Genomic DNA, 23,359 nt, shown 5'->3' with positions numbered 1-23,359 from the left:
TGATGAGTCTCGATTTCTGTTGAGACATTCAAATGGTAGAGTCAGAATTTGGCGTAAACAGAATGAGAACATGGATCCATCATGCCTTGTTACCACTGTGCAGGCTGGTGGTGGTGGTGTAATGGTGTGGGGGATGTTTTCTTGGCACACTTTAGGCCCCTTAGTGCCAATTGGGCATCATTTAAATGCCACGGCCTACCTGAGCATTGTTTCTGACCATGTCCATCCCTTTATGACCACCATGTACCCATCCTCTGATGGCTACTTCCAGCTGGATAATGCACCATGTCACAAAGCTCGAATCATTTCAAATTGGTTTCTTGAACATGACAATGAGTTCACTGTACTACAATGGCCCTCACAGTCACCAGATCTCAACCCAATAGAGCATCTTTGGGATGTGGTGGAACGGGAGCTTCGTGACCTGGATGTGCATCCTACAAATCTCCATCAACTGCAAGATGCTATCCTATCAATATGGGCCAACATTTCTAAAGAATGCTTTCAACACCTTGTTGAATCAATGTCACGTAGAATTAAGGCAGTTCTGAAGGCGAAAGGGGGTCAAACACCATATTAGTATGGTGTTCCTAATAATCCTTTAGGTGAGTATATAGTATAATTGTAGTAGGGCTTTTATTAATACTTTATACTAGTACTTTCTTTTGTGCTCACATGTATATACAGTTTTAGTATTTATTATCTTGATTGTATTGGAACAAAATGTTAGGTCAAATTCCTTGGAAATGTCACATTATTTTGACAATAAAACTGATTCTGATGTACAATTTCCAGGTTGGAACAGGCTCCTAAGAAAAACTTGGGTTTACGTGCCTAGACTAGCTGCACCACTCTGGATTTGTCAATCAATGACTGTAGTGATTTTTTCTGGTTTGGGACTATTGAAGCTGTAATAATAATATACAATTTAAATATATGTTTAATATAATAAACTTTACAAATCTTGTTGCTGAGTGAGTGTTTGAATCTCGGCAACAAACTCCGAAATTGTTCTTATCATCTCATCAGTAAATTCATTTTCAATCAATCGCCCACTTGGCCAACATACACTGCTTTCCATTGTAGTCATTCTATTATAGCAAAATAGAAATATGGAAGGACACGCTAAGGGTATAAATCATAATAATAGCTGTTATATTAAAGTAGCAAAAAATGAGTTACTTTGTCAGTATTGTGTCTACATTAGCTTGTACATTATCAGACAATGCCAGCCGGGTGCATCCCGTAAATATCTGATTGCACTTCAAAAGAAACCTTCTAAGAGCCATTTTTCTTTAAGTTATTATTTATTATTAGTATAGCTGTAATACAACTGTACTATACCGGGACTTATTGTAGACTGACTTGTGGGCAGAACATTCTGGACATTCTCACATGTATCTCAACATTGATGAGGTGTTCTTACTATAGTATAACTGCTGAGAGCACTCCAAACATTCCATCTGGACCAGGGCAATCCAAGAATAACAGCATCAATACCTTTACACACACACACATATATAAGTAAATAGCAGTTTGTTAGCTTTTTGCTTTGCTATTTTTTCTTTAAGTAAAAACTTTTGTTTTTTAAGATACAGGCCTACAAGCAAATCTTTAGATTTATTTTAAGTAGTATGTTTTTTTCTCTCTATACTGGTCTCAACAGGATCACGTCAACTTGTACGCACAACGTTGTTCCTTCTGTCATCATCCCGGCAGAAAAATACTTCATTAATAAAAACAATGCAATAATCCATGAAAATACAACAGTAAAACATAAACAAATTCATAGATCCAGCAAATGTGCAACCAATTAAAATAACTAATTAAAACAATTAAGGTGCCACCTTAGATGTAATTAAAAGATTAAAACCTTGAAAACTGGAACACACCCAGGGGCCTCTTACCTCTTGACAGGCATCCAGTTAATAAGTAGATAAATAACATAGATAAACGTAAGGCAACCCATGCAGGGAGCTGTATGTACAGATATTTTATGGATTCCACTGAAATAAAGGTAGCTGATTATGAGAAAGACCTCGGTGTGTATGTCGATGCTTTCATGTCCCACTCTAGCCAGTGTGGGGAAGCAATAAAAAAAGGCCAATAGAATGTTGGGTTACATCTCTAGGTGTGTGGAGTTTAAGTCAAGGGAGGTGATTCTATGATTATATAATTCCTTGGTAAGACCCCACATAGAATATTGTGTGCAGGTTTGGTTACCATACCTTAAGAAGGACATTGCTGCCTTAGAAAAGGTGCAGCGTAGGGCTACAAGAAAGATTCCTGGTCTTAGATGAATGTCTTATGAGGAGAGGTTAGCTGAGCTGAATCTGTTTAGCCTCGAGCAAAGGAGACTAAGGGGGGACATGATCCAGGTATTAGGGATGCTCCTTTTGACCGTTTAACCGTTAACCGAAATAATTAATTTTGACCGAATATTACTATCAGTTAAATGGTTTAAAATGTTTTTATATATATTTTAATTATTAGTAGTAGTATGAAGTTTTGTGGCATCTCAGCTGAAGATCGCTTTTCACGTTCTAAATACACTGTGTTTGAATCGGCGACTGTGATTACAGGCACACAGGCTTAGCCCACTGAGCCATGAACACAGGTACGAGCTTTGCTGCTGAAAATGGAAACATTGGCGCAAAGCTTCAGCGGCAGAGACGTATCCGTGTGCTATATTGTAGCCGATCGGTGTAAACACTACCCAGACATGTGCTCTTGTTTTATTTCGGTCACAATGGGCGTATTCACATATTTCTTTATCCAATACTAACTGTCGGATTATCATGTTGTTATCATGCGAATAGCGCAATTTGCAAGTGGGAAGGCGATCAGAGCTGCTTCGAGATGCAGACGCTTAAGTCAGTCACTCTTGTTCTTTCTATTCGTATCACGAAGCTATAAAAATATATTTAGTTTCTACCTATATATATATTTGAAAAGTAGACCGTCCAAGGTTTCTGAGGGTGTTTTTTAAATGTGTATATGATAAAACCTCGCAGAGTTATTTAAATGGTTTGGCGAAATTTCTGTCAGATCCCGCCGGCGGGACCGCCGACCCCAGAGGAATTTAATATTCTAATCTAATCAGTTAACGGTTAATGTTCGGTTAACGAACGGCGGTTGTCGGTTGGGAAAATTAATCGAAATGAGCATCCCTACCAGGTATACAAGATTCTAACAGGTCTGGATCTACAGTTCAGGTCCTGCAGCTGATGGTCCAAACTCTCAGCATGGCCTGAGTACCCCTATAGTCAAGTAAAACCTTGTAAAATATTCTATGCTTGGTCAGTGCCTCCGTTTTCACACCAGCCGTGATGAAGTTACTCCATCCCTTGTTAAATCATATACACCTCCAGACTGTATTCAATGTCACCCACCTCACTCAAAGGGAAACACTAGCATTAAATACTTGGACCTCTCTGGTTTTGAGTACATATGTTTAGATTAAATATATCACATATAATAAAAATCTTATTTTCACCATTCCTATCAAGTTTTAATACCACACTACTTCTGAGTACTTGTCTGCAGTACAGACTAACTTCTTTGCTACACATACCAAAAAATAAATAAGACTTTATTTAAAGTACATTTGAGGACAGTACATGTTTGCGACAGTCAGATCCTGCTTATTCCCATCAATCCGGGAATAATTATATTCTACAAAATGCACTCCAGCAGAAAGCCTGTGTTAGAAGGACCTTTTGTAGTCTTGCCCTTGACCTGACTTGAAGTGCGCCATGTGGACTGGGAGAATTTCTGACGAGAAATAAAGTTCCTTTCTTGATGGAGGCCTTCAACTAGGCAGCCATGATATTCTAGTTATCACTAAATCCCATAAAAAGAATTTAAAAGTTTGCACTAATAAAACCCCTCACAATTTCACCAAAATGAAACAAACATACATATTTAAAAAAAACAAAAACAAAAAAACGCCTCAACAATCCAAAATGATTGCCTGGTGGAAAGGGTCCCCGGATTGATGGAAAAGAGTAGGATCTGTGATCTATGTAAACTCAGCTTGAATGAGGAAATCAGAATGGAATATTGCTTGATGACAGTGGGTATGCTCAGAATTTAGTGTTTACGTCATGCTCTCACCCATCAACAGCTGAGCCATGTCGCTACAACCAGGCTCATATCCACACTAGCGGTCTAGTATAGCACGCTTGGTGTTTGAAAGAGTTATTATCAGTGCCTTGAGAAAACACTTTGGTTAAAATTAAGAAGTTGCTGCACTGTCATCACTGCGACAGCTGTCCTTCACAACTGCCTGAAATGCATGGATGCCCAGATCCTCCAAGAGAAGAGGACAACAATGCAGATATTCCACTATTTACAACAAACTACAGAGGACATGCATAGAGATGCTTTTGCATTGCGCTGCTTTAAGTAGATATTTTTTACTTTATTTTCATCCTTCTATAGTCGGATCACATAAAAGTTTCGTATTCATTTTTTAAACCATGATTAACTATTCCACTTTACAGCCAACCCTTGTCTTAATTTGAACCGTCTCTGGGAAACCACCCCCTTAAGACTAAACTTGGTACCTTGATGCTGGTCTCTGGGATCTCAAAGAGGACAGAACTCCCACATCTGTTGCTGCTGAAACTGGGTGTCTCCCTCATTGTCCGCCTCGGGTCTCACTCCTGAAAACAATACTGCATGGTGAGTACAGGCCTTTGTTCCACTTTTCTTTACCTTCTTCTTGAGCTTAGCCCATGGGCATAGGCTTCCCACGAAGTACGGCCCAGCAAACTTCAACTCAGATCGTATGTTACACTCACATCAGGACACTTGGGGAACTTCACCAAAATCCGTTTATCAACAAAAGCCAATTCGTGGTCCAAGTAACAGGAAGGGACAAAGCCAGAGATCAGTCTGTAGAAAACGCCAAAACAATGATGGTGAACCGAAAGGGTTGTCGATGAGCCGGGGGCAGGCAGGCCAGGAAGGTAGAACGTCAATCCATAAACATGGACGGAAGACAGGAGGAAGATCCACGAGGGAGGAATGGGGTTAGGTCGGACGGGAGTGGGAAGGTTCTGGAGGCGTGGGAAGAGGAGGCAGGAAAAGTCAGGCGGTACGGAGCTGAAACAAAGACAAGGTTAGATCGCTCAGCAATTGCATACCAAAAATTACCTTGCCCTGAGCGATTTCACTTATAATCTTATCATTTACTTGTGTCCTATTATTGTGCAATACAGACAAGCCAAAACAACAGTTTGTAACTTCACTTAAAGTAGATTTGAGGACATAGGGATGAAGAAATATTTGCACTAAGTGTCCTCGGAGCTGACAAACGCACACCCGACAACCCCCTCTTGTGCCAAATCTCAGCCTCCTCGCTGAGTCTGCCTTATTGTACCGTAATTCTTAGGAGCTGTATACAAACTTGTACAAGCTGTTCACATTGTTTTTTTTATGACTGAATGCTTTTTCCATTTTATTTTAATCCATTAATATGCTGCAAAAGTGATTTGCAGGCCTGGAGTTCTGGATACCATTTTAATAAATACTGAATGAATTTGTTCTTTTAATCTTAAAAAGATATACCCTGACACATAACATACCGTCAGGGCAGTTATGGGCACAGGCATCACCCAGGGTGGCAACGATGGCGGATCCACGGGGGAGGAACGGGGTTAGGTTGGATGAGAGTGGGATGGTTCTGGAGGCGTGGGAAGAGGAGGCAGGAAAAGTCGGGCGGTACGGAGCTGAAACAAAGACAGGGTTAGATCGCTCTGCAATTGCATACCAAAAATTACCTTGCCCTGAGCGATTTCATATATAATCTTATCATTTACTTGTATCCTATAATTGTGCAGCACAGACAAGCCGAAACAACAGAGGCGAGAGCTTGCTCACAAGGGGACCCTTCTTCAGGAGCAGTGACGGGCTGGCCGATGCCCCTGGACGCACCCAATACTGTCACCTTGGCATTGTTCTGGGAAGATGTGCATAAGGTACGAGCGGTGCTTGCAGCTGATCTTGCAATGCGGGAAAACATTCTGACTACTGGTTTGCTGCTAGGATTAAAACAAAATAGAAATTATGCAGATTCTCACTTAGCAATGGCACTGACATCGATTAAAATAAAAGTTGTTGTGCACGCGAGCGCTCTTGGGTGTTGGCGCGCTCCGGCTTCCCGCTTGTTGTACACCCGTTACTTGGTAGTGGATCTGCGCTGTGTTCGTATCGCGCTGTACAATTAGCTGGACGACGGATTTGTGGTGGTGTTTATTGTCCACCGATTTGGATAGAATAATTATTAAAACATGTGAACACAAGGGTTACACACAGTCTTCTACCGTCTCCCAGTCCACATTGTGGAAACTCCGCTCACAGCAAATAAGTTGTACGCATTACTGCAAACTGGACACAACCATTCGATCAATTACAAAGGAAAATAAAATACCAGTGCTGGATAAACAACACACTTGAGTAGAGTAATTCCTGAAACAAGTGGATACAGGGGTTACACACAGTCATCTCCCTAACAGAGAACATAAAAAGCCCGGTCACCTATATCCATCAAAATAACGCATTTTAACAAAAACGACATGAAACGGCACACGAATATATTTATTCACAAACGTAAACAAAAGCAAAACTACATAATTCTATACAATATAACTGAAAATACACTTCTTGTACGCGACCGCTGAAACACTACGTACCGTCTCGGAGTCTACGGGGCAAACTGAGGCGCCCAGAACTAGGCGCTCTGGCGCCCCGCCCAGGATTAACTACGGGGGCTCGGCTAGCAGCAGCGAGTCGGTTTCGGCTTACCGCCGGTAAAACAATCGAGTGCCACCTGTCGCCACGCCGCGCAATTCCGGCGATTCTGACCAATTTTGCCAGTGCGATTCTGTTTGGATTTCCCCGTCTTCATCCCTGAAATCGCAAATTTCAACCCTGGAAGTCGGAGTTCAATAAATAAATCAATCAGTCCAACAACTGGGAGAAATGATTCTTGGAAAATTTGCAACAGTGGAGAAAGGATGACAAAACATCGAATACATTTAAGTCAGATGACAATAGGGCTGAACGGTTTGGGGAAAGGATCTAATTATGGTTTTTCTGACAGATGTTGTGATTTGATTTGCGATGTTGGTTTTTTTAAAAGTCAAATTTCAGTATTAAGTATGATCTCCTTAGCTTCAAGTCAGCGACTTTATGTAGGGGATCTTATAATATAGCAAGATCTTACCACACAGCGAACAGGCTGCGTTAACATAATCAGACTAGCATTTGTAGCTACAGGCTATTATATATGCGGCGCTGTGTCCTAAGCAGTTAGATAACACGTTTATTGAGCAGATGAACAGAAGAGATTTAGCAGAAGAATCTGCTGTAACCTTTGTGGGCGCTCAAATTATCTGTTGGCTATTTTTTTACAGTGTAAAGCAATGGTGATGAGTTTGATCACGGAAGTAATACATGTGACAGTTTTGCACATGACACAGAACACTGGCCCACTATACCTGTGGTACAGCCCCACAGGCCGGCTGTCATCAGTGATACGAAGCCAGGACAGTGCCAAACGCCCGGTTTTTTTCGGACACCAACTGGGAAGTTACACTTCATTTTAATTTTTATTCATCTGTGAAAATGATTAGTCTAAATGCTCACAAATGTAGCCTGAACGATCTTCCAACAGGAATGATAATTAAAACATGCCTGTATGTTCCAGGTCATCTGATAAATTAAGAGTTCAATTCTATAGCGTCAGGTACTATAGTAACGGCACACGGGCTCGAACTGGGAAGAAAATTCGGCCCAACATACACGGGGCAATATCAGGTTATTTATAATATGAGCTAATTAAGCGACGGATATTAATTTGGCCTTTGATCATGAATTATTTAATTACTTATTATTAAAACTGCATGGTACATTAGTCTTAAGCAGCGAACTAGTGTTTACTGTAGCATTTGTGGCTACTCTATGGAAATATATGTTCAGAAAAGCCACGTACACAAAATGCATTTCTTTCACTCCCGAAATGCATTTCGTCCACAAAGTGACGTTCTTCCATTCTGTTCCAGTCCGTTTCCAATGAGATGTTGCATCCCTAGTTTGCGTGTTTACGTAGTTGCTTACGTAAGTTATAGAACGCAGGGAGGGTATAAATCTCGTCGTTGCTGAGGGAGAGTCTGCAGAATTCTCATTTTGTTTTCAGCTTACCAGCAAAGCAGTACTGACAATGTTCTCCCGCATCGCCAAATCAGCTGCGAGCATTGCTCGCAGCATCTGCAGCTCTTCCCGGAGCAATACAAAGGTGGCAGTGTTGGGTGCATCCGGGGGCATCGGCCAGCCCCTGTCACTGCTCCTGAAGAGGAGTCCCCTTGTGAGCCAGCTGTCCCTATACGACGTTGTCCACACCCTCGGAGTGGCTGCTGACCTCAGCCACATCGAGACCAGGGCGCAGGTGACTGGCTACGTCGGCCCAGAGCAACTGCCGCAAGCTCTGGAGGGGAGTGAAGTCGTCGTCATCCCTGCTGGAGTGCCCAGGAAGCCGGGGATGACACGGGATGACCTGTTTGACACCAACGCCTCCATTGTGGCCACCCTGGCAGATGCCTGCGCCCGCAACTGCCCTGACGCAATGTTATGCGTCATCACCAACCCGGTGAACTCCACTGTCCCCATCGCTTCAGAAATTCTTAAGAAGCATGGAGTTTACGACCCCAAGCGGGTGTTTGGTGTGACGACTCTAGACGTCGTCAGGGCTAACACCTTCGTGGCTGAACTCTCGGGACTGGATCCGGCTCGCGTCAACGTTCCCGTTGTTGGTGGCCATGCGGGCAAGACTATAATTCCGCTTTTGTCCCGGTGTTCTCCCAAAGTGGAGTTCACTGCGGATACGCTGGCCACCCTGACGGGCCGGATCCAGGAGGCAGGCACGGAGGTGGTTAGGGCAAAGGCTGGGGCAGGCTCTGCCACCCTCTCCATGGCATATGCAGGGGCAAGGTTCGCCTTGTCTCTGCTGGATGCCATGAATGGCAAAGAGGGGGTCGTGGAATGTGCATTCGTCAGGTCTGAGGATCACGAATGCACATACTTCTCCACCCCTCTCCTCCTTGGTGGACAAGGAGTGAAGAGGAACCTGGGCCTGGGGAAGCTCTCTGCATTTGAGGAGAAACTGGTGGTGGAAGCCTTGAATGAGCTGAAGGCCTCCATCAGGAAGGGGGAGGACTTTGTTGGAAACACGCCAGGTCAAGGGGAGGCGCAATAAAAGTCCTCCCTTCACAAGGAAGCTGTTTGCTGGACAATGTACTGAAAATAAACTCTTACGAACTATTTTTCTTTGGCCGTGTTGTTTTTTGGTGTGTGAAGCAGAAAGGTTAATTGTGATTTTTCTGACAGATGTTGTGATTTGATTTGCGATGGATTTTTTTTAAAAGTCAAGCTTCAGAATTAAATATGATCTCCTTAGCTTCAAGTCAGCGACTTTATGTAGGGGATCTTATAATATTGCAGGAAAAGTCGGGCGGTAGGGAGCTGAAACAAAGACAGAGTTAGATCGCTCTGCAATTGCATAACAAAAATTACCTTGCCCTGAGCGATTTCACTTGTAATCTTATCATTTACTTGTGTCCTATTATTGTGCAGTACAGACAAGCCAAAACAACAGTCTGCAACTTTACGTAAAGTAGATCCTCGGAGCTGACAAAGGCACACCCGACAACCCCCTCTTGTGCCAAGTCTCAGCCCCCTCGCTGAGTCTGCCTTATTGTACTGTAGTTCTTAGGAGCTATATACAAACTTGTACAAGCTGTTCACCTTGTTTTTTTTTTATGACAATGCTTTTTCTATTTAATTTTAATCCATTAATAAGCTGCAAAAGTGATTTGCAGGCCTGGATAGCATTTTAAATTAATAATTTTATCTGAAGTACTTCTTTTCATATAATATAGCAAGATCTTACAACACAGCGAACAGGCTGCGTTAACATAATCAGACTAGCATTTGTAGCTACAGGTTATTATATATGCGGTGCTGTGTCCTAAGCAGTTAGATAACACGTTTATTGAGCAGATGAACAGAAGAGATTTAGCAGAAGAATCTGCTGTAACCTTTGTGGGCGCTCAAATTATCTGTTGGCTATTTTTTCACAGTGTAAAGCAATGGTGATGAGTTTGATCACGGAAGTAATACATGTGATAGTTTTGCACATGACACAGAACACTGGCCCACTATACCTGTGGTACAGCCCCACAGGCCGGTATCATCAGTGATACGAAGCCAGGACAGCGCCAAACGACCGGTTTTTTTCGGACACCAACTGGGAAGTTACACTTCATTTTAATTTTTATTCATCTGTGAAAATGATTAGTCTAAATGCTCACAAATGTAGCCTGAACGATCTTCCAACAGGAATGATAATTAAAACATGCCTGTATGTTCCAGGTCATCCGATAAATTAAGAGTTCAATTCTATAGCGTCAGGTACTATAGTAACGGCACACGGGCTCGGACTGGGAAGAAACTTCGGCCCTGATTTTAAAAGTGAGCATTAAACAATTATAACTAATTTCAGTTAAATTATTTATTCCATAATAAACAAATCTATCCAAAATAGTCTTATTTTTATTATAATAATATATAATATAGTTTTCCAAACGCGCATGCGCCTTTACGTATCCCCATGCACTGTAACGGTTTTTTTTCCCCGTCGCGCCACGGAGGTCGTTTGTGAGGAGTTTTGGCGGGCAGGCGTGAATTGTCAGAAGGTAATTTATAAGTTTTTTTGATGCTGCTGTTGCTGTTTATTTGCTATTTACTCGTATTTTAACATATTATTTATCTTAGCCGTAAAAAATTCTCGACGGTTTTGCGGACCACGTTTTAAAATTTCCTGTCAGAAAGTTATCAGATTAGATTGTTAGTTAATTTACGTCTCAGTACACAGTGGTGTGCAGCGGTTGTTATATCAATGTGTTCAGTTTGTTTTTTAAAGTAGGCCTATCAATTTTTCCATGTTCTCATTGAAGAGGACACTTCATTTTTCAGTGATCCAGAAAGACAGCTTGAAAGGGGAGATCGTTGTAGAAGGTACAATAATTTTCCTACCCCGTTTCATTGCTATGACTTAAGCACAGATTTCAAGCTTAGAATTTCTGCATTATAGAATAAAAATGTGTACTCTCTGCGGTTTATCTAATCCATTAGCATCTGTGTTTTTTGTGTATGTTGTCTAAAGATTGTAATTTTCTATTATGGCTGTGCGATATGTCCAAAAACTCATGTAACATTTTAGGTCATTTCATATCTCGTTGATACATATCATGATATAGCACATTTTCTGTAGGTTCAGAGCATAGTTTATGTAAAATGATCACATGGATAGACTTATGTCTTGTTAACTCTCATTTGTCTAGTGTATCATTCAAATGTATCAAATAGCTTAAATGCATTACCACTAACTGTGATTTGCAACACAATGTAATAAATGACAGAATATTTTATAAAACAATTAGTATTTTTCTGTCGTTACATCTTCATTTTGCACAGCCCTATTTATAATTATAGTATACACATTTTTTCAATAGACCAAACAAGAGATTGGAGGAGCTGGGCCATGGCTGCGGTAGTGTAGCTGTAAAAAAAGATGTCCATCCCTACCCAAACCTCCTCCTCGTCCAGTATTGACCTCTATTACCGAACACACTTCATCCTCTTCTGAACAACCTCCTTCTTCTCCTACTGCTGCATGTTCAGAGTCTCCCCAGCCAGCAGTAAATGAGCTACCAATGAGTTCTGCGACAGCAGTGTCACATAACAGTCAACGTTATTCAACCTCAGTACTCATTCCAGGTATGGTTGCACATGGTTTGTCACAAAGTAATTCCATACCATAATGCACAAGAGTCCTTGTGCAGGCCTGGCCACCAGACGCTCGCCATCGAGCCCCACCCCCAGGCCTGGCTCCAGGGGGGGGCCCCGGTGACCCGCGTCAGAGCGAGGGAAAACGTGAATCAATGTTTTTACTCATCATAAGGGGTCTGATGAGCCACACTTCGTCTGGTTCCTCACCCAGGACCTGTTTGCCTTGGGTGACCCTATCAGTAGCATAAAGCCCTGGGCAACTTAGCTCCTGGGATCATTGGAACACGCAAACCCCTCTACCACGATAAGGTGTCGGCTCCAGGAGAGGTTGCACCAGGAGAGGTTGCAGGAACTGTTAAGGAAATAATTTGTATCATCATTTTTTCTGTTAGTCTCTATGCCTATAATGTTGCAGACCTGACTCACATATACACAATGATTAACCTTCCACTCATAAAATACTTTTTTTAATGAATACAGGCAAAGTTGTTAGTACAGTCTGAGTTAAAAAGTGACATAAAAAGTTAAGTGAAGTAAGACTACTAAAATCCCTCTTTATAAATGTATCAACCTTTGCAGACTGTCTACCTGGGAACTGTTGGAGGTGGAGATGTAGCATCTACAACCAGGCGTGTGATGTCAACTCTCATGACCAATGAGCTAGCTACACAGCTAAACTGGATGGGCCATGGAGAAAAACAAGGCTTTTGAAGCCTAAAACTCTGTATAGTTGTCTGCGGTAAGATTTACTCTGGATTTTAGAGCCTCAGCTTCTTAATTTACACTGGGCAGAATATTTTAATTTGTACTTCAGCTTTTGATGAACAAGAAATTTCTCAGTTGCAAACTATACGTTTGCCCACAATGGGCCAGCATTTTGGGGCCAATGTCGTGCCGATGTGCAAATTCCAATCGGGCCAATGTAGGCTGCCCACTTGGGGCCCGGCGACCCATAACGCCTCAGAGGCTCAGCTGACACTTGCCAAATCTGAGCTAGTGAGGGCCACAGAGGTTAAGCCGGTGTTTGCCGTAACTCAGCGTGTGTGCGCCTCAGAGGCTGGGCCGGACTTTATGCCATAACCCAGCGTGTGCGCACCTCAGAGGCTGAGCCAGACATTATGCCGTGACTCAGCTTGTGCGAGCCTCAGAGGCTGGGCCGGACTTTGCCGTAACTGAACTTGGGCAGTCGCATCGGGTCTCGGACAAACGGGGTTGAGTCAGAGGCTGGAAGAGAATGTTAGTTAGAATAACCCCAGTCTCTGAGAAACATGCAGAGGTTAACAAAGTCAGACAGCCAAGAAGTAATCAAAAACACAGTTTATTAACAATTAATATATAACACATCAATTTAACTAAATATAACATTAAGGTCATTTTAACCCCACCGAGTGGGGGTGAGGTGTCTTGTCGGAGCCAGTGGACTTTTGCTTCAGGACACTGGTTGGAACATTACCGGCTTGCCAGAGGCTTGCCAGAGCCGGCGGCCTTAAAGGTGTTTCGCAAAGTCCTCCCCCTTCCTGATGGAGGCCTTCAGCTCCTCCAGGGCTTCCGCCACCAGTTTCCTGCAATATTATAAGATCCCCTACATAAAGTCGCTGACTTGAAGCTAAGGAGATCATATTTAATTCTGAAGCTTGACTTTTAAAAAAAATCCATCGCAAATCAAATCACAACATCTGTCAGAAAAATCACAATTAACCTTTCTGCCTCACACACCAAAAAACAACACGGCCAAAGAAAAATAGTTCGTAAGAGTTTATTTACAGTACATTGTCCAGCAAACAGCTTCCTTGTGAAGGGAGGACTTTTAGTGCGCCTCCCCTTGACCTGGCGTGTTTCCAACAAAGTCCTCCCCCTTCCTGATGGAGGCCTTCAGCTCATCCAAGGCTTCCACCACCAGTTTCTCCTCAAAGGCAGAGAGCTTCCCCAGGCCCAGGTTCCTCTTCACTCCTTGTCCACCAAGGAGGAGAGGGGTGGAGAAGTATGTGCATTCGTGATCCTCAGACCTGACGAATGCACACTCCACGACCCCCTCTTTGCCATTCATGGCATCCAGCAGAGACAAGGCGAACCTTGCCCCTGCGTATGCCATGGAGAGGGTGGCAGAGCCTGCCCCAGCCTTTGCCTCAACCACCTCCGTGCCTGCCTCCTGGATCCGGCCCGTCAGGGTGGCCAGCGTATCTAATTTTTAAGAATTTCCGAAGTGATGGGAACAGTGGAGTTTACCGGGTTGGTGATGACACATAACATTGCGTCAGGGCAGTTGCGGGCACAGGTATCTGCCAGGGTGGCCACGATGGAGGCGTTTGTGTCAAATAGATCATCTCGCGTCATCCCCGGCTTCCTGGGCACTCCAGCAGGGATGACGACAACTTCACTCCCCTTCAGTGCTTGCGGGAGTTGCTCTGGGCCGACGTAGCCAGTCACCTGCGCCCTGGTCTCGATGTGGCTGAGGTCTGCAGCCACTCCGAGGGTGTGGACGACGTCGTAAAGGGAGAGCTGACTGACCAGGGGACTGCTCTTCAGGAGCAGTGACAGGGGCTGGCCGATGCCCCCGGACACACCCAGCACTGCCACCTTGGCATTGTTCTGGGAAGAGGTGCATAAGCTACGAGCGATGCTTGCAGCTGATCTTGCGATGCGGGAAAACATTCTGACTACTGGTTTGCTGGTAGGATTAAAACAAAATAGAAAGTATGTAGATTCTCCCTTAGCAACGGCACTGACATCCTCTACCACGGCTCCCGGTCGAGAGCGACAAAAACTCTTGACTAAAGAACCGAACTGAATTGAAGTTCAAACAAGTGCACAGTTAGTCCTTGCTGCAGAAAATGTCACTCTGAGATGATCATCCAAAGGGTTCCTGTCTTCCAAAGTGTGCTGTCAAGAACAAATTAAATTATGTCAGTTAAAGAGATTATGTTAATCATGTACACAGATTGTTTCTCAGTAAACGTGACATTAATTAGTGTCAATAACAATAGAGGTCGACCGACATATTGGCCGGCCGATATTTGGCATTTTTTTTAATACTACGAGTGTAGTACGCCGATTTACAGACAGGCACGTCTGCGGGCAGCCCAGTGTTACTGTTGCTTCTGGTTTTTTTTTTTCTTGTGTCGGACAGTTTCACTCCGTGTGTGTGGGGCGGAGCAGGCAGATCTCTGCAGCGTGTTTGAGAGAACGGAGATTCGAACAATGTGTCAGACGTCTAGATGAAAAGTGCACGACTTTGCGCTGTTGGTTTCCTCATTAAACATGTCTATCTTTTATACGGGCTTATCCGTCGAAAACGTCACAATCACTAGGGGCTTACGTTGTCCTTGCATACAAGGCTGTGTAATACGACAGAGTTATTTTATTTTCTGCGATCGCTAGATTCTAATTGTGAATTTGGCTTGTAAGCCATCTGTCTGCTAACAACATAAGCAACATGTTAGTGACAGGTTTTGGGCCTTGTACACTACTCATCATACCACGATGCACTTAGTTACTAGTGTTTTTTTTTCTTTCAAAATGTATTAGAGTGTAATTGTTTTAATGTGCATGGAATACTGGAATTGTAGAATGAATTGAAGATGAAAGCACTGTAATAAAAATGCTAACCTTGCATTTCATCTTCTGCTTTAGTAATTGCTATCTAATGGCTGTGAGGGACGGGTGGGGCAAGGAAGACTCAGGGACCGGAAGTGGGATTAACCCTGGGGAACCCAGAGCACCTTATTATAGGAAAAATATCTCCATTGGCTAAAATGATCATACAGACCCAGTGAACTCAAAAACAGGTGTTTTGTAAAAAAAATAACCCTTTCCCAGTCCATGTTATGAAATGTGCCATATACGACCCGCTGGACTGTTCATGCTCTTCCAACTTGTTAATTTGTTAATGTAAAGGGGCAGCATGTGGCTCAGTGGGCTAAGCCTGTGTGCTTGTAATCACAAGGTTGCCGCTTCAAACCCAGCCTCAGCATGTCTGCGGGTCCTTGAGCAAGGCCCTTAACCCCCAGCTCCCTGGGCGCTGCCATGGACTGCTTGCTTGCAAAGACCAAGTTGAGGGAGGCGTAAAAAAAAAAGACAATTTCCCCACGGGGATTCATAAAGTGATGACTATTATTAAATTTCACCTATGAAATAAGGACAGAAAAGAAGGAGAAACCAAATCTTTGCAACATTCTCATTTCCAAAATGCAAAATGCATTTATTGAGTTTTCCTTTTCATCATTCACCATGTGCTGGCAATAAGACACATGCTTCAAACATGCCAAACCATCAAGAAACAGGTCAAGTGAACGGACCTGCAAAAAGGTGCACTACACACAGAAAGTTTACCTGTGGTGGGTTGTAAGGTCTGGTGTACCACATGTATTCCCTCTGTTTTTGAGGCTGATGTTGAGCACATGGAACATGATCATCACAGTTGCCAGAAAAGTTTCAAAACATCCAAAACCTAGTTGTACATGTTCTATAACATCTAAACATTATAACTGATGATGCAAAATTTCTGCCACTTACCTATTCACAGCTTGACAGGTGAATCTCAAAACGCGTTAGGGGCCATATTTATTGTGGAAAAAAATCTGGTTAATTGAGTCAGTAATCACTAAATGTCACTGTTACTGGTTCAATGGGCTGTAAAGCAAAAAAAAAAATTTCTTAACTTTGATGAGTGGGTTGAATGTAAGGCAGAAATAAAAGGAAGGGTCGTGTATGACCCTGTGGGTTCCCCAGGGTTAAAACTGAAGACAACATGCACATTCCTTTTTGTATTGTTTAGAAATTTTCCTTTCCTAAGAAATGAAGAGTTTGCTGCTATATTGTGCACTAGGAGATTCTGATGCTGCTGTTTTTATTGTTTATAAGTTTGTTTACAAGTTGTATTGTGTTTTGTTATTTAAGTTTATATTTAAATTTACACAAGTCAGTATTCAATAAATGCCAAGTTGAGAAATTTTCTGTATCGTTTGTTATTATTAGCGTGATATTTTACCATGCAAATAGAGGGGAAAACATCCAATTATCGGCCAAAAAAAAATCGGCAGCATATATCGGCCATCGGCTGACCCCGACTCCTAAATATCGGCATCGGCTACTGAAAAACCCATGGCGGTCGACCTCTAAATAACAATACTCACAGAGGACACGCTGCACACGGAGTTTCATCTGGGCCTCCAACCAACCTCGTATAGCTGTCACTGAAACTGGCCTGACGTCTGTGAACCGGCACTCCTGCCTGGCACGTCCACATCCAGGGTCACCAGGTGGGTCTGAAGAAACCTGTCAAATACTGACTGGACATCCAACTGTTGATTTGATCCAAAGGCAGCGTCCCGTGCAGTGCCACAGGCAGCACGACTGGTTCCCTCTTCCGCAGACTTTCCACTGAAATGGAGAACAGTTTAAGGTTAGTATTCAGTGGTGAGGGTTTTGATTTCGTGTGTCGATTTTTCCAAGTCTTCTGACATACATAAAACATGCTTACCGATTTACCTGCCAGCTTGCTCCTCAGCTTACTGGCCGCCACCACATTTTGAGCTGTCGGAGTAGAATGAGTGAGATAATCGGCGAACAAAGACTTTTCAGAGTCTGTCGTGCTCTTGCTGTCTGTTTCAAACACTCCTGGGCAGTCTGGCTGGTCACTGGGTCCATCTGGTATCAAAAATGCAAGATTAATATAAGAACATAAGACATTTACAAACGAGAGGGGGCCATTCGGCCCATCAAGCTCGTTTGGGGAGAACTTAACTAATAGCTCAGAGTTGTTAAAATCTTATCTAGCTCTGATTTAAAGGAACCCAGGGTTTTACTGTAGCTTCCGCTACACTAGCAGGAAGACTATTCCATACTCTAACTACACGCTGTGTAAAGAAGTGCTTCCTCAAATTTGTTTTAAAATGTTCTCCTGCTAATTTCCACAATATGAGAAACTAACGTAACACCCGATAACGTATTTAGAAGATACTGTAGGGGAAATGCATCATGACGATTAGCTAACTTTTGGTGTAGCCGGTTGAGGTCGTTTGAGACGTTCTATGTATGTCTTCCTGTGGTGGAGACAAAAAACCTCATCCCACCCAGGTCATCAGTGGTTCTTTGATCCCCCTTGGAGCTCAGCAGATGTGGACGCACATGGCTGAAGTAGATGTCAAACCACAGTGGCAGAGGAAAAACAGCAACAAAGATTTAATTCCTGCTTTTGAACAGGCCCTGCTTGGTTCTGGCTGGAAATGTGAAATAAATTTGATAAATTCAGATTTCTCTTCCTCAGAGAATAGAGCAAATGTGGCCCCTCGTTGTATGGATGTTTCCTGCTACTTCACACAGATGACCGTATCGTATAGCCCATTAAGATGGGTAACAAAAAGAGTACTGTACAATACTTACGGTCAAGGGACGTCACAAGCAGTAGGGTAAGCAGGATTTCTTGCTGATTTTGGGTCTCCTGGCAGCACACATTGAGAACAGCAGGGGTGTTAGAAAAGACTAGAGGCAGAGAAGACAAAACGTATCACCAAATCAACAAGTTACATGGGTGTGAACAATTGAACTTACCTCCTTTGGGCAATCTCCTTGCTCACCAGCTTGGCACAGCTTTGTTGGGGTGAGCCAATGTACTCAGTGAAGAACATGCAGTCGCTCCACAGTCCTTCATTCAAGTACCTGAGGTCAGTGTTTGTAGTATGATATTTCAGGAATCTGAAAGAGGAAGTACACATATTTAAAGTTTATATACACACACACAAACAAACACACACATATATATGCATATATATATATATATGTGTGTGTGTGTGTGTGTGTATGCTACTAATTCACAAAACATGCCACCAACCTCTTCAGACTCTTTAGGTAATTCATCTGCATCTGCTTGGACAGCTTTACCTCAGTCATCTCATAGAGGAACAACTTAGTTTTATCTCTTTCCTCGACAAATCCCAAGGAAGGCTTCTCCAAGTTCATGTAATAAATGAACCTGCTGACATTTTTCACCTGTAAAGAAAAAAAGCATAACGGGGGGAGGGGGGGGCATTAGTCACCAGTCACCACTCCAGGTGATTGAGGACACTCCAGCTCCTCAATCATCCATTTAAAAGGATCAGTTTTGTAAATTTCAGACAGAAGAAACAACATGATATATAAACAGGCTGAAAAGCTCTTCAACCAACCTGCTAAGTGGGTTCGCATCATTGAAAATCTCTTGCATGTGCCTGTAGCTGAAGATCCTGCCCCACTGCAGAGTATCCTGCACATCCTGCTTCGCCTTGTCTTTACCTTCCTTGATGGCATCATTAGATGTTGTCTTCAGGCAAACCCGACTGATAGCAATTGCATAACAAAAAATACCTTGCCCTGAGCGATTTCACTTGTAATCTTATCATTTACTTGTGTCCTATTATTGTGCAGTACAGACAAACCAAAACAACAGAGGCGAGAGCTTGCTCACAAGGGGACTCTTCTTCAGGAGCAGTGACGGGCTGGCCGAAGTTGTTGTGCAAGCGAGCGCTCTTGGGTGTTGGCGTGCTCCGGCTTCCCGCTTGTTGTACACCCGTTACTTGGTAGTGGATCTGCTCTGTGTTCGCATCGCGCTGTACTGCTCTTAAAGTAGATTTGAGGACATAGGCATGGGCGTAAATCCCGGGGGGGGGACGGAGGGGACATGTCCCCCCCTATCCGAGGGTTGTCCCCCCCCAAAAAAATTATATATATATAAAAAAAAATCGCACTATTGTGAAAAATATATGTATGTATACCTAAAATAATTCTGTAAGTAGAAAAAAAAACAAACGCAAAAAATGCATTTAGAAACAGTTGAGTTCCCCCTCCCCTTCCTCACAGTGGTTTGGCCAACTGCCTGCTTTCCCAGTTCATCTCACCTACTCTACACACGAGTCAGGTTTGTGGCTGCGGCTCAATTAATGTTGAACTCCAGTAAGTAGGGTATATTATTCACTTTAAATAAAGCGATTCTCTTTAATGTAGTTGATGCAGACTCATTCATAAATTAGTTGCGGCAAAAATGCTGATTACCGATTTAATTTTCCATGAATCTGCTATATTAGCGATTAAAATATTACTTATCTACATTAACGTTAGCTTGTTTACAATAGCTTGTTGCATAGTGCACTGCAACTAACACGCCAAAGCCGTTTCCCATGCATTGTTTTATTTGTGACGACTTGGCATAATGTTAACTTAACATTAACGGCCACAATTAGCATATTGTTTAGCTGTGCATTTACTAAATGCTACGTCCGAACTGACCCCACTGTATTTTTTTGTATAATCAATTTCTATTATGCATTTAAACAGTCATGTTTAAATTTTATTGTATGTTGATGGCTTGACTGTAAACAACATTAACAAACAATGCAATAAATAGTTTTGAGGAAAAATCTGCTTTGTCATTGAACCTGAGAAAAACTTTGAAAATAACCATAATGACGCAGTCTCCATGCTACAATAATAATGATAGAAGCAAAGTTTTTCATTGTGGGGACATATCTTTATAAGTACAATTTGACTTTATTATTTGTGTCCCCTTCAAAAATTGCTCATGAGAAATTTTATATTTATTGTCCCCCCCTACTGTTAAATGAAATTTACACCCATGGACATAGGGATGGAAAAATATTTGCACTCAGTTTCCTCGGAGCTGACAAACGCACACCCGACAACCCCCTCTTGTGCCAAGTCTCAGCCTCCTCGCTGAGTCTGCCTTATTGTACTGTAATTCTTAGGAGCTGTATACAAACTTGTACAAGCTGTTCACATCGTTTTTTTTTTTTATAACTGAATGCTTTTTCCACTTTATTTTAATCCATCAATATGCTGCAAAACTGATTTGCAGGCCTGGAGTTTGTGATACCATTTTAATAAATACTGAAGGAATTTGTTCTTTTAATCTTAAAAAGATATACTCTGACACATAACATACCGTCAGGGCAGTTATGGGCACAGGCATCACCCAGGGTGGCAACGATGCCGGATCCACGGGGGAGGAACGGGGTTAGGTCGGACGGGAGAGGGAAGGTTCTGGAGGCGTGAGAAGAGGAGGCAGGAAAAGTCGGGCGGTACGGAGCTGAAACAAAGACAGGGTTAGATCGCTCAGCAATTGCATACCAAAAATTACCTTGCCCTGAGCGATTTCACTTATAATCTTATCATTTACTTGTGTCCTATTATTGTGCAATACAGACAAGCCAAAACAACAGTTTGTAACTTCACTTAAAGTAGATTTGAGGACATAGGGATGAAGAAATATTTGCACTAAGTGTCCTCGGAGCTGACAAACGCACACCCGACAACCCCCTCTTGTGCCAAATCTCAGCCTCCTCGCTGAGTCTGCCTTATTGTACCGTAATTCTTAGGAGCTGTATACAAACTTGTACAAGCTGTTCACATTGTTTTTTTTATGACTGAATGCTTTTTCCATTTTATTTTAATCCATTAATATGCTGCAAAAGTGATTTGCAGGCCTGGAGTTCTGGATACCATTTTAATAAATACTGAATGAATTTGTTCTTTTAATCTTAAAAAGATATACCCTGACACATAACATACCGTCAGGGCAGTTATGGGCACAGGCATCACCCAGGGTGGCAACGATGGCGGATCCACGGGGGAGGAACGGGGTTAGGTTGGATGAGAGTGGGATGGTTCTGGAGGCGTGGGAAGAGGAGGCAGGAAAAGTCGGGCGGTACGGAGCTGAAACAAAGACAGGGTTAGATCGCTCTGCAATTGCATACCAAAAATTACCTTGCCCTGAGCGATTTCATATATAATCTTATCATTTACTTGTATCCTATAATTGTGCAGCACAGACAAGCCGAAACAACAGAGGCGAGAGCTTGCTCACAAGGGGACCCTTCTTCAGGAGCAGTGACGGGCTGGCCGATGCCCCTGGACGCACCCAACACTGTCACCTTGGCATTGTTCTGGGAAGATGTGCATAAGGTACGAGCGGTGCTTGCAGCTGATCTTGCAATGCGGGAAAACATTCTGACTACTGGTTTGCTGCTAGGATTAAAACAAAATAGAAATTATGCAGATTCTCACTTAGCAATGGCACTGACATCGATTAAAATAAAAGTTGTTGTGCACGCGAGCGCTCTTGGGTGTTGGCGCGCTCCGGCTTCCCGCTTGTTGTACACCCGTTACTTGGTAGTGGATCTGCGCTGTGTTCGTATCGCGCTGTACAATTAGCTGGACGACGGATTTGTGGTGGTGTTTATTGTCCACCGATTTGGATAGAATAATTATTAAAACATGTGAACACAAGGGTTACACACAGTCTTCTACCGTCTCCCAGTCCACATTGTGGAAACTCCGCTCACAGCAAATAAGTTGTACGCATTACTGCAAACTGGACACAACCATTCGATCAATTACAAAGGAAAATAAAATACCAGTGCTGGATAAACAACACACTTGAGTAGAGTAATTCCTGAAACAAGTGGATACAGGGGTTACACACAGTCATCTCCCTAACAGAGAACATAAAAAGCCCGGTCACCTATATCCATCAAAATAACGCATTTTAACAAAAACGACATGAAACGGCACACGAATATATTTATTCACAAACGTAAACAAAAGCAAAACTACATAATTCTATACAATATAACTGAAAATACACTTCTTGTACGCGACCGCTGAAACACTACGTACCGTCTCGGAGTCTACGGGGCAAACTGAGGCGCCCAGAACTAGGCGCTCTGGCGCCCCGCCCAGGATTAACTACGGGGGCTCGGCTAGCAGCAGCGAGTCGGTTTTGGCTTACCGCCGGTAAAACAATCGAGTGCCACCTGTCGCCACGCCGCGCAATTCCGGCGATTCTGACCAATTTTGCCAGTGCGATTCTGTTTGGATTTCCCCGTCTTCATCCCTGAAATCGCAAATTTCAACCCTGGAAGTCGGAGTTCAATAAATAAATCAATCAGTCCAACAACTGGGAGAAATGATTCTTGGAAAATTTGCAACAGTGGAGAAAGGATGACAAAACATCGAATACATTTAAGTCAGATGACAATAGGGCTGAACGGTTTGGGGAAAGGATCTAATTATGGTTTTTCTGACAGATGTTGTGATTTGATTTGCGATGTTGGTTTTTTTAAAAGTCAAATTTCAGTATTAAGTATGATCTCCTTAGCTTCAAGTCAGCGACTTTATGTAGGGGATCTTATAATATAGCAAGATCTTACCACACAGCGAACAGGCTGCGTTAACATAATCAGACTAGCATTTGTAGCTACAGGCTATTATATATGCGGCGCTGTGTCCTAAGCAGTTAGATAACACGTTTATTGAGCAGATGAACAGAAGAGATTTAGCAGAAGAATCTGCTGTAACCTTTGTGGGCGCTCAAATTATCTGTTGGCTATTTTTTTACAGTGTAAAGCAATGGTGATGAGTTTGATCACGGAAGTAATACATGTGACAGTTTTGCACATGACACAGAACACTGGCCCACTATACCTGTGGTACAGCCCCACAGGCCGGCTGTCATCAG

At 42.8% G+C, this 23,359-nt stretch overlaps 2 protein-coding genes and 2 pseudogenes across 11 annotated transcripts; 1 reads left to right on the top strand and 3 right to left on the bottom strand.

The window, feature by feature from the left end:
* Positions 1–1,298: 1,298 nt before the first annotated feature.
* On the bottom strand, positions 1,299–7,429 carry LOC140591683 (malate dehydrogenase, mitochondrial-like). 3 transcript variants are annotated; one of them, XR_011991962.1, is made up of 4 exons: positions 5,887–6,721; positions 5,592–5,735; positions 4,569–5,109; positions 1,299–4,312 (listed from the first exon to the last, which is right to left on the bottom strand). XR_011991962.1 is itself a non-coding variant. In XM_072712993.1 (4 exons), the coding sequence occupies exons 2-4, from the start codon at positions 6,026–6,028 to the stop codon at positions 4,982–4,984; spliced, it is 414 nt and encodes a 137-aa protein (XP_072569094.1). In that variant the 5' UTR covers positions 6,029–6,047; positions 6,811–7,429; the 3' UTR covers positions 1,299–4,981. The 3 variants fall into 3 exon arrangements, 2 of the variants coding, with proteins under 2 accessions (XP_072569094.1, XP_072569092.1); XM_072712993.1 differs by adding an exon at positions 6,811–7,429 and having other exon boundaries at positions 1,299–5,109; positions 5,887–6,047; XM_072712991.1 differs by having other exon boundaries at positions 1,299–5,109.
* A 366-nt stretch (positions 7,430–7,795) lies between these two features.
* On the top strand, positions 7,796–9,324 carry LOC140591759 (malate dehydrogenase, mitochondrial pseudogene; annotated as a pseudogene).
* Positions 9,325–13,155: 3,831 nt separating this feature from the next.
* LOC140591682 (malate dehydrogenase, mitochondrial pseudogene) lies at positions 13,156–14,039 on the bottom strand (annotated as a pseudogene).
* LOC140591681 (malate dehydrogenase, mitochondrial-like) lies at positions 13,156–23,249 on the bottom strand. 8 transcript variants are annotated; one of them, XM_072712986.1, is made up of 9 exons: positions 21,707–23,247; positions 20,786–20,929; positions 19,017–19,446; positions 18,683–18,840; positions 18,403–18,546; positions 17,846–18,292; positions 17,333–17,499; positions 16,986–17,232; positions 13,156–14,733 (listed from the first exon to the last, which is right to left on the bottom strand). In XM_072712986.1, exon 9 carries the CDS (start codon positions 14,503–14,505, stop codon positions 14,035–14,037), a length of 471 nt encoding a protein of 156 aa, XP_072569087.1. In that variant the 5' UTR covers positions 14,506–14,733; positions 16,986–17,232; positions 17,333–17,499; positions 17,846–18,292; positions 18,403–18,546; positions 18,683–18,840; positions 19,017–19,446; positions 20,786–20,929; positions 21,707–23,247; the 3' UTR covers positions 13,156–14,034. The 8 variants fall into 8 exon arrangements, 7 of the variants coding, with proteins under 7 accessions (XP_072569087.1, XP_072569090.1, XP_072569091.1 ...); XM_072712989.1 differs by having other exon boundaries at positions 17,333–17,983; positions 18,235–18,292; XM_072712990.1 differs by having other exon boundaries at positions 18,235–18,292.
* Between the last annotated feature and the right edge of the window lie 110 nt (positions 23,250–23,359).

The sequence above is a fragment of the Paramormyrops kingsleyae genome, chromosome 6 (genome assembly GCF_048594095.1).
Source record: "Paramormyrops kingsleyae isolate MSU_618 chromosome 6, PKINGS_0.4, whole genome shotgun sequence".
In the NCBI taxonomy this organism is placed as follows: domain Eukaryota; kingdom Metazoa; phylum Chordata; class Actinopteri; order Osteoglossiformes; family Mormyridae; genus Paramormyrops; species Paramormyrops kingsleyae.
The sequence above is the reverse complement of the archived record's forward strand: the minus strand, read 5'-3'. Positions and strand labels throughout refer to the sequence as shown.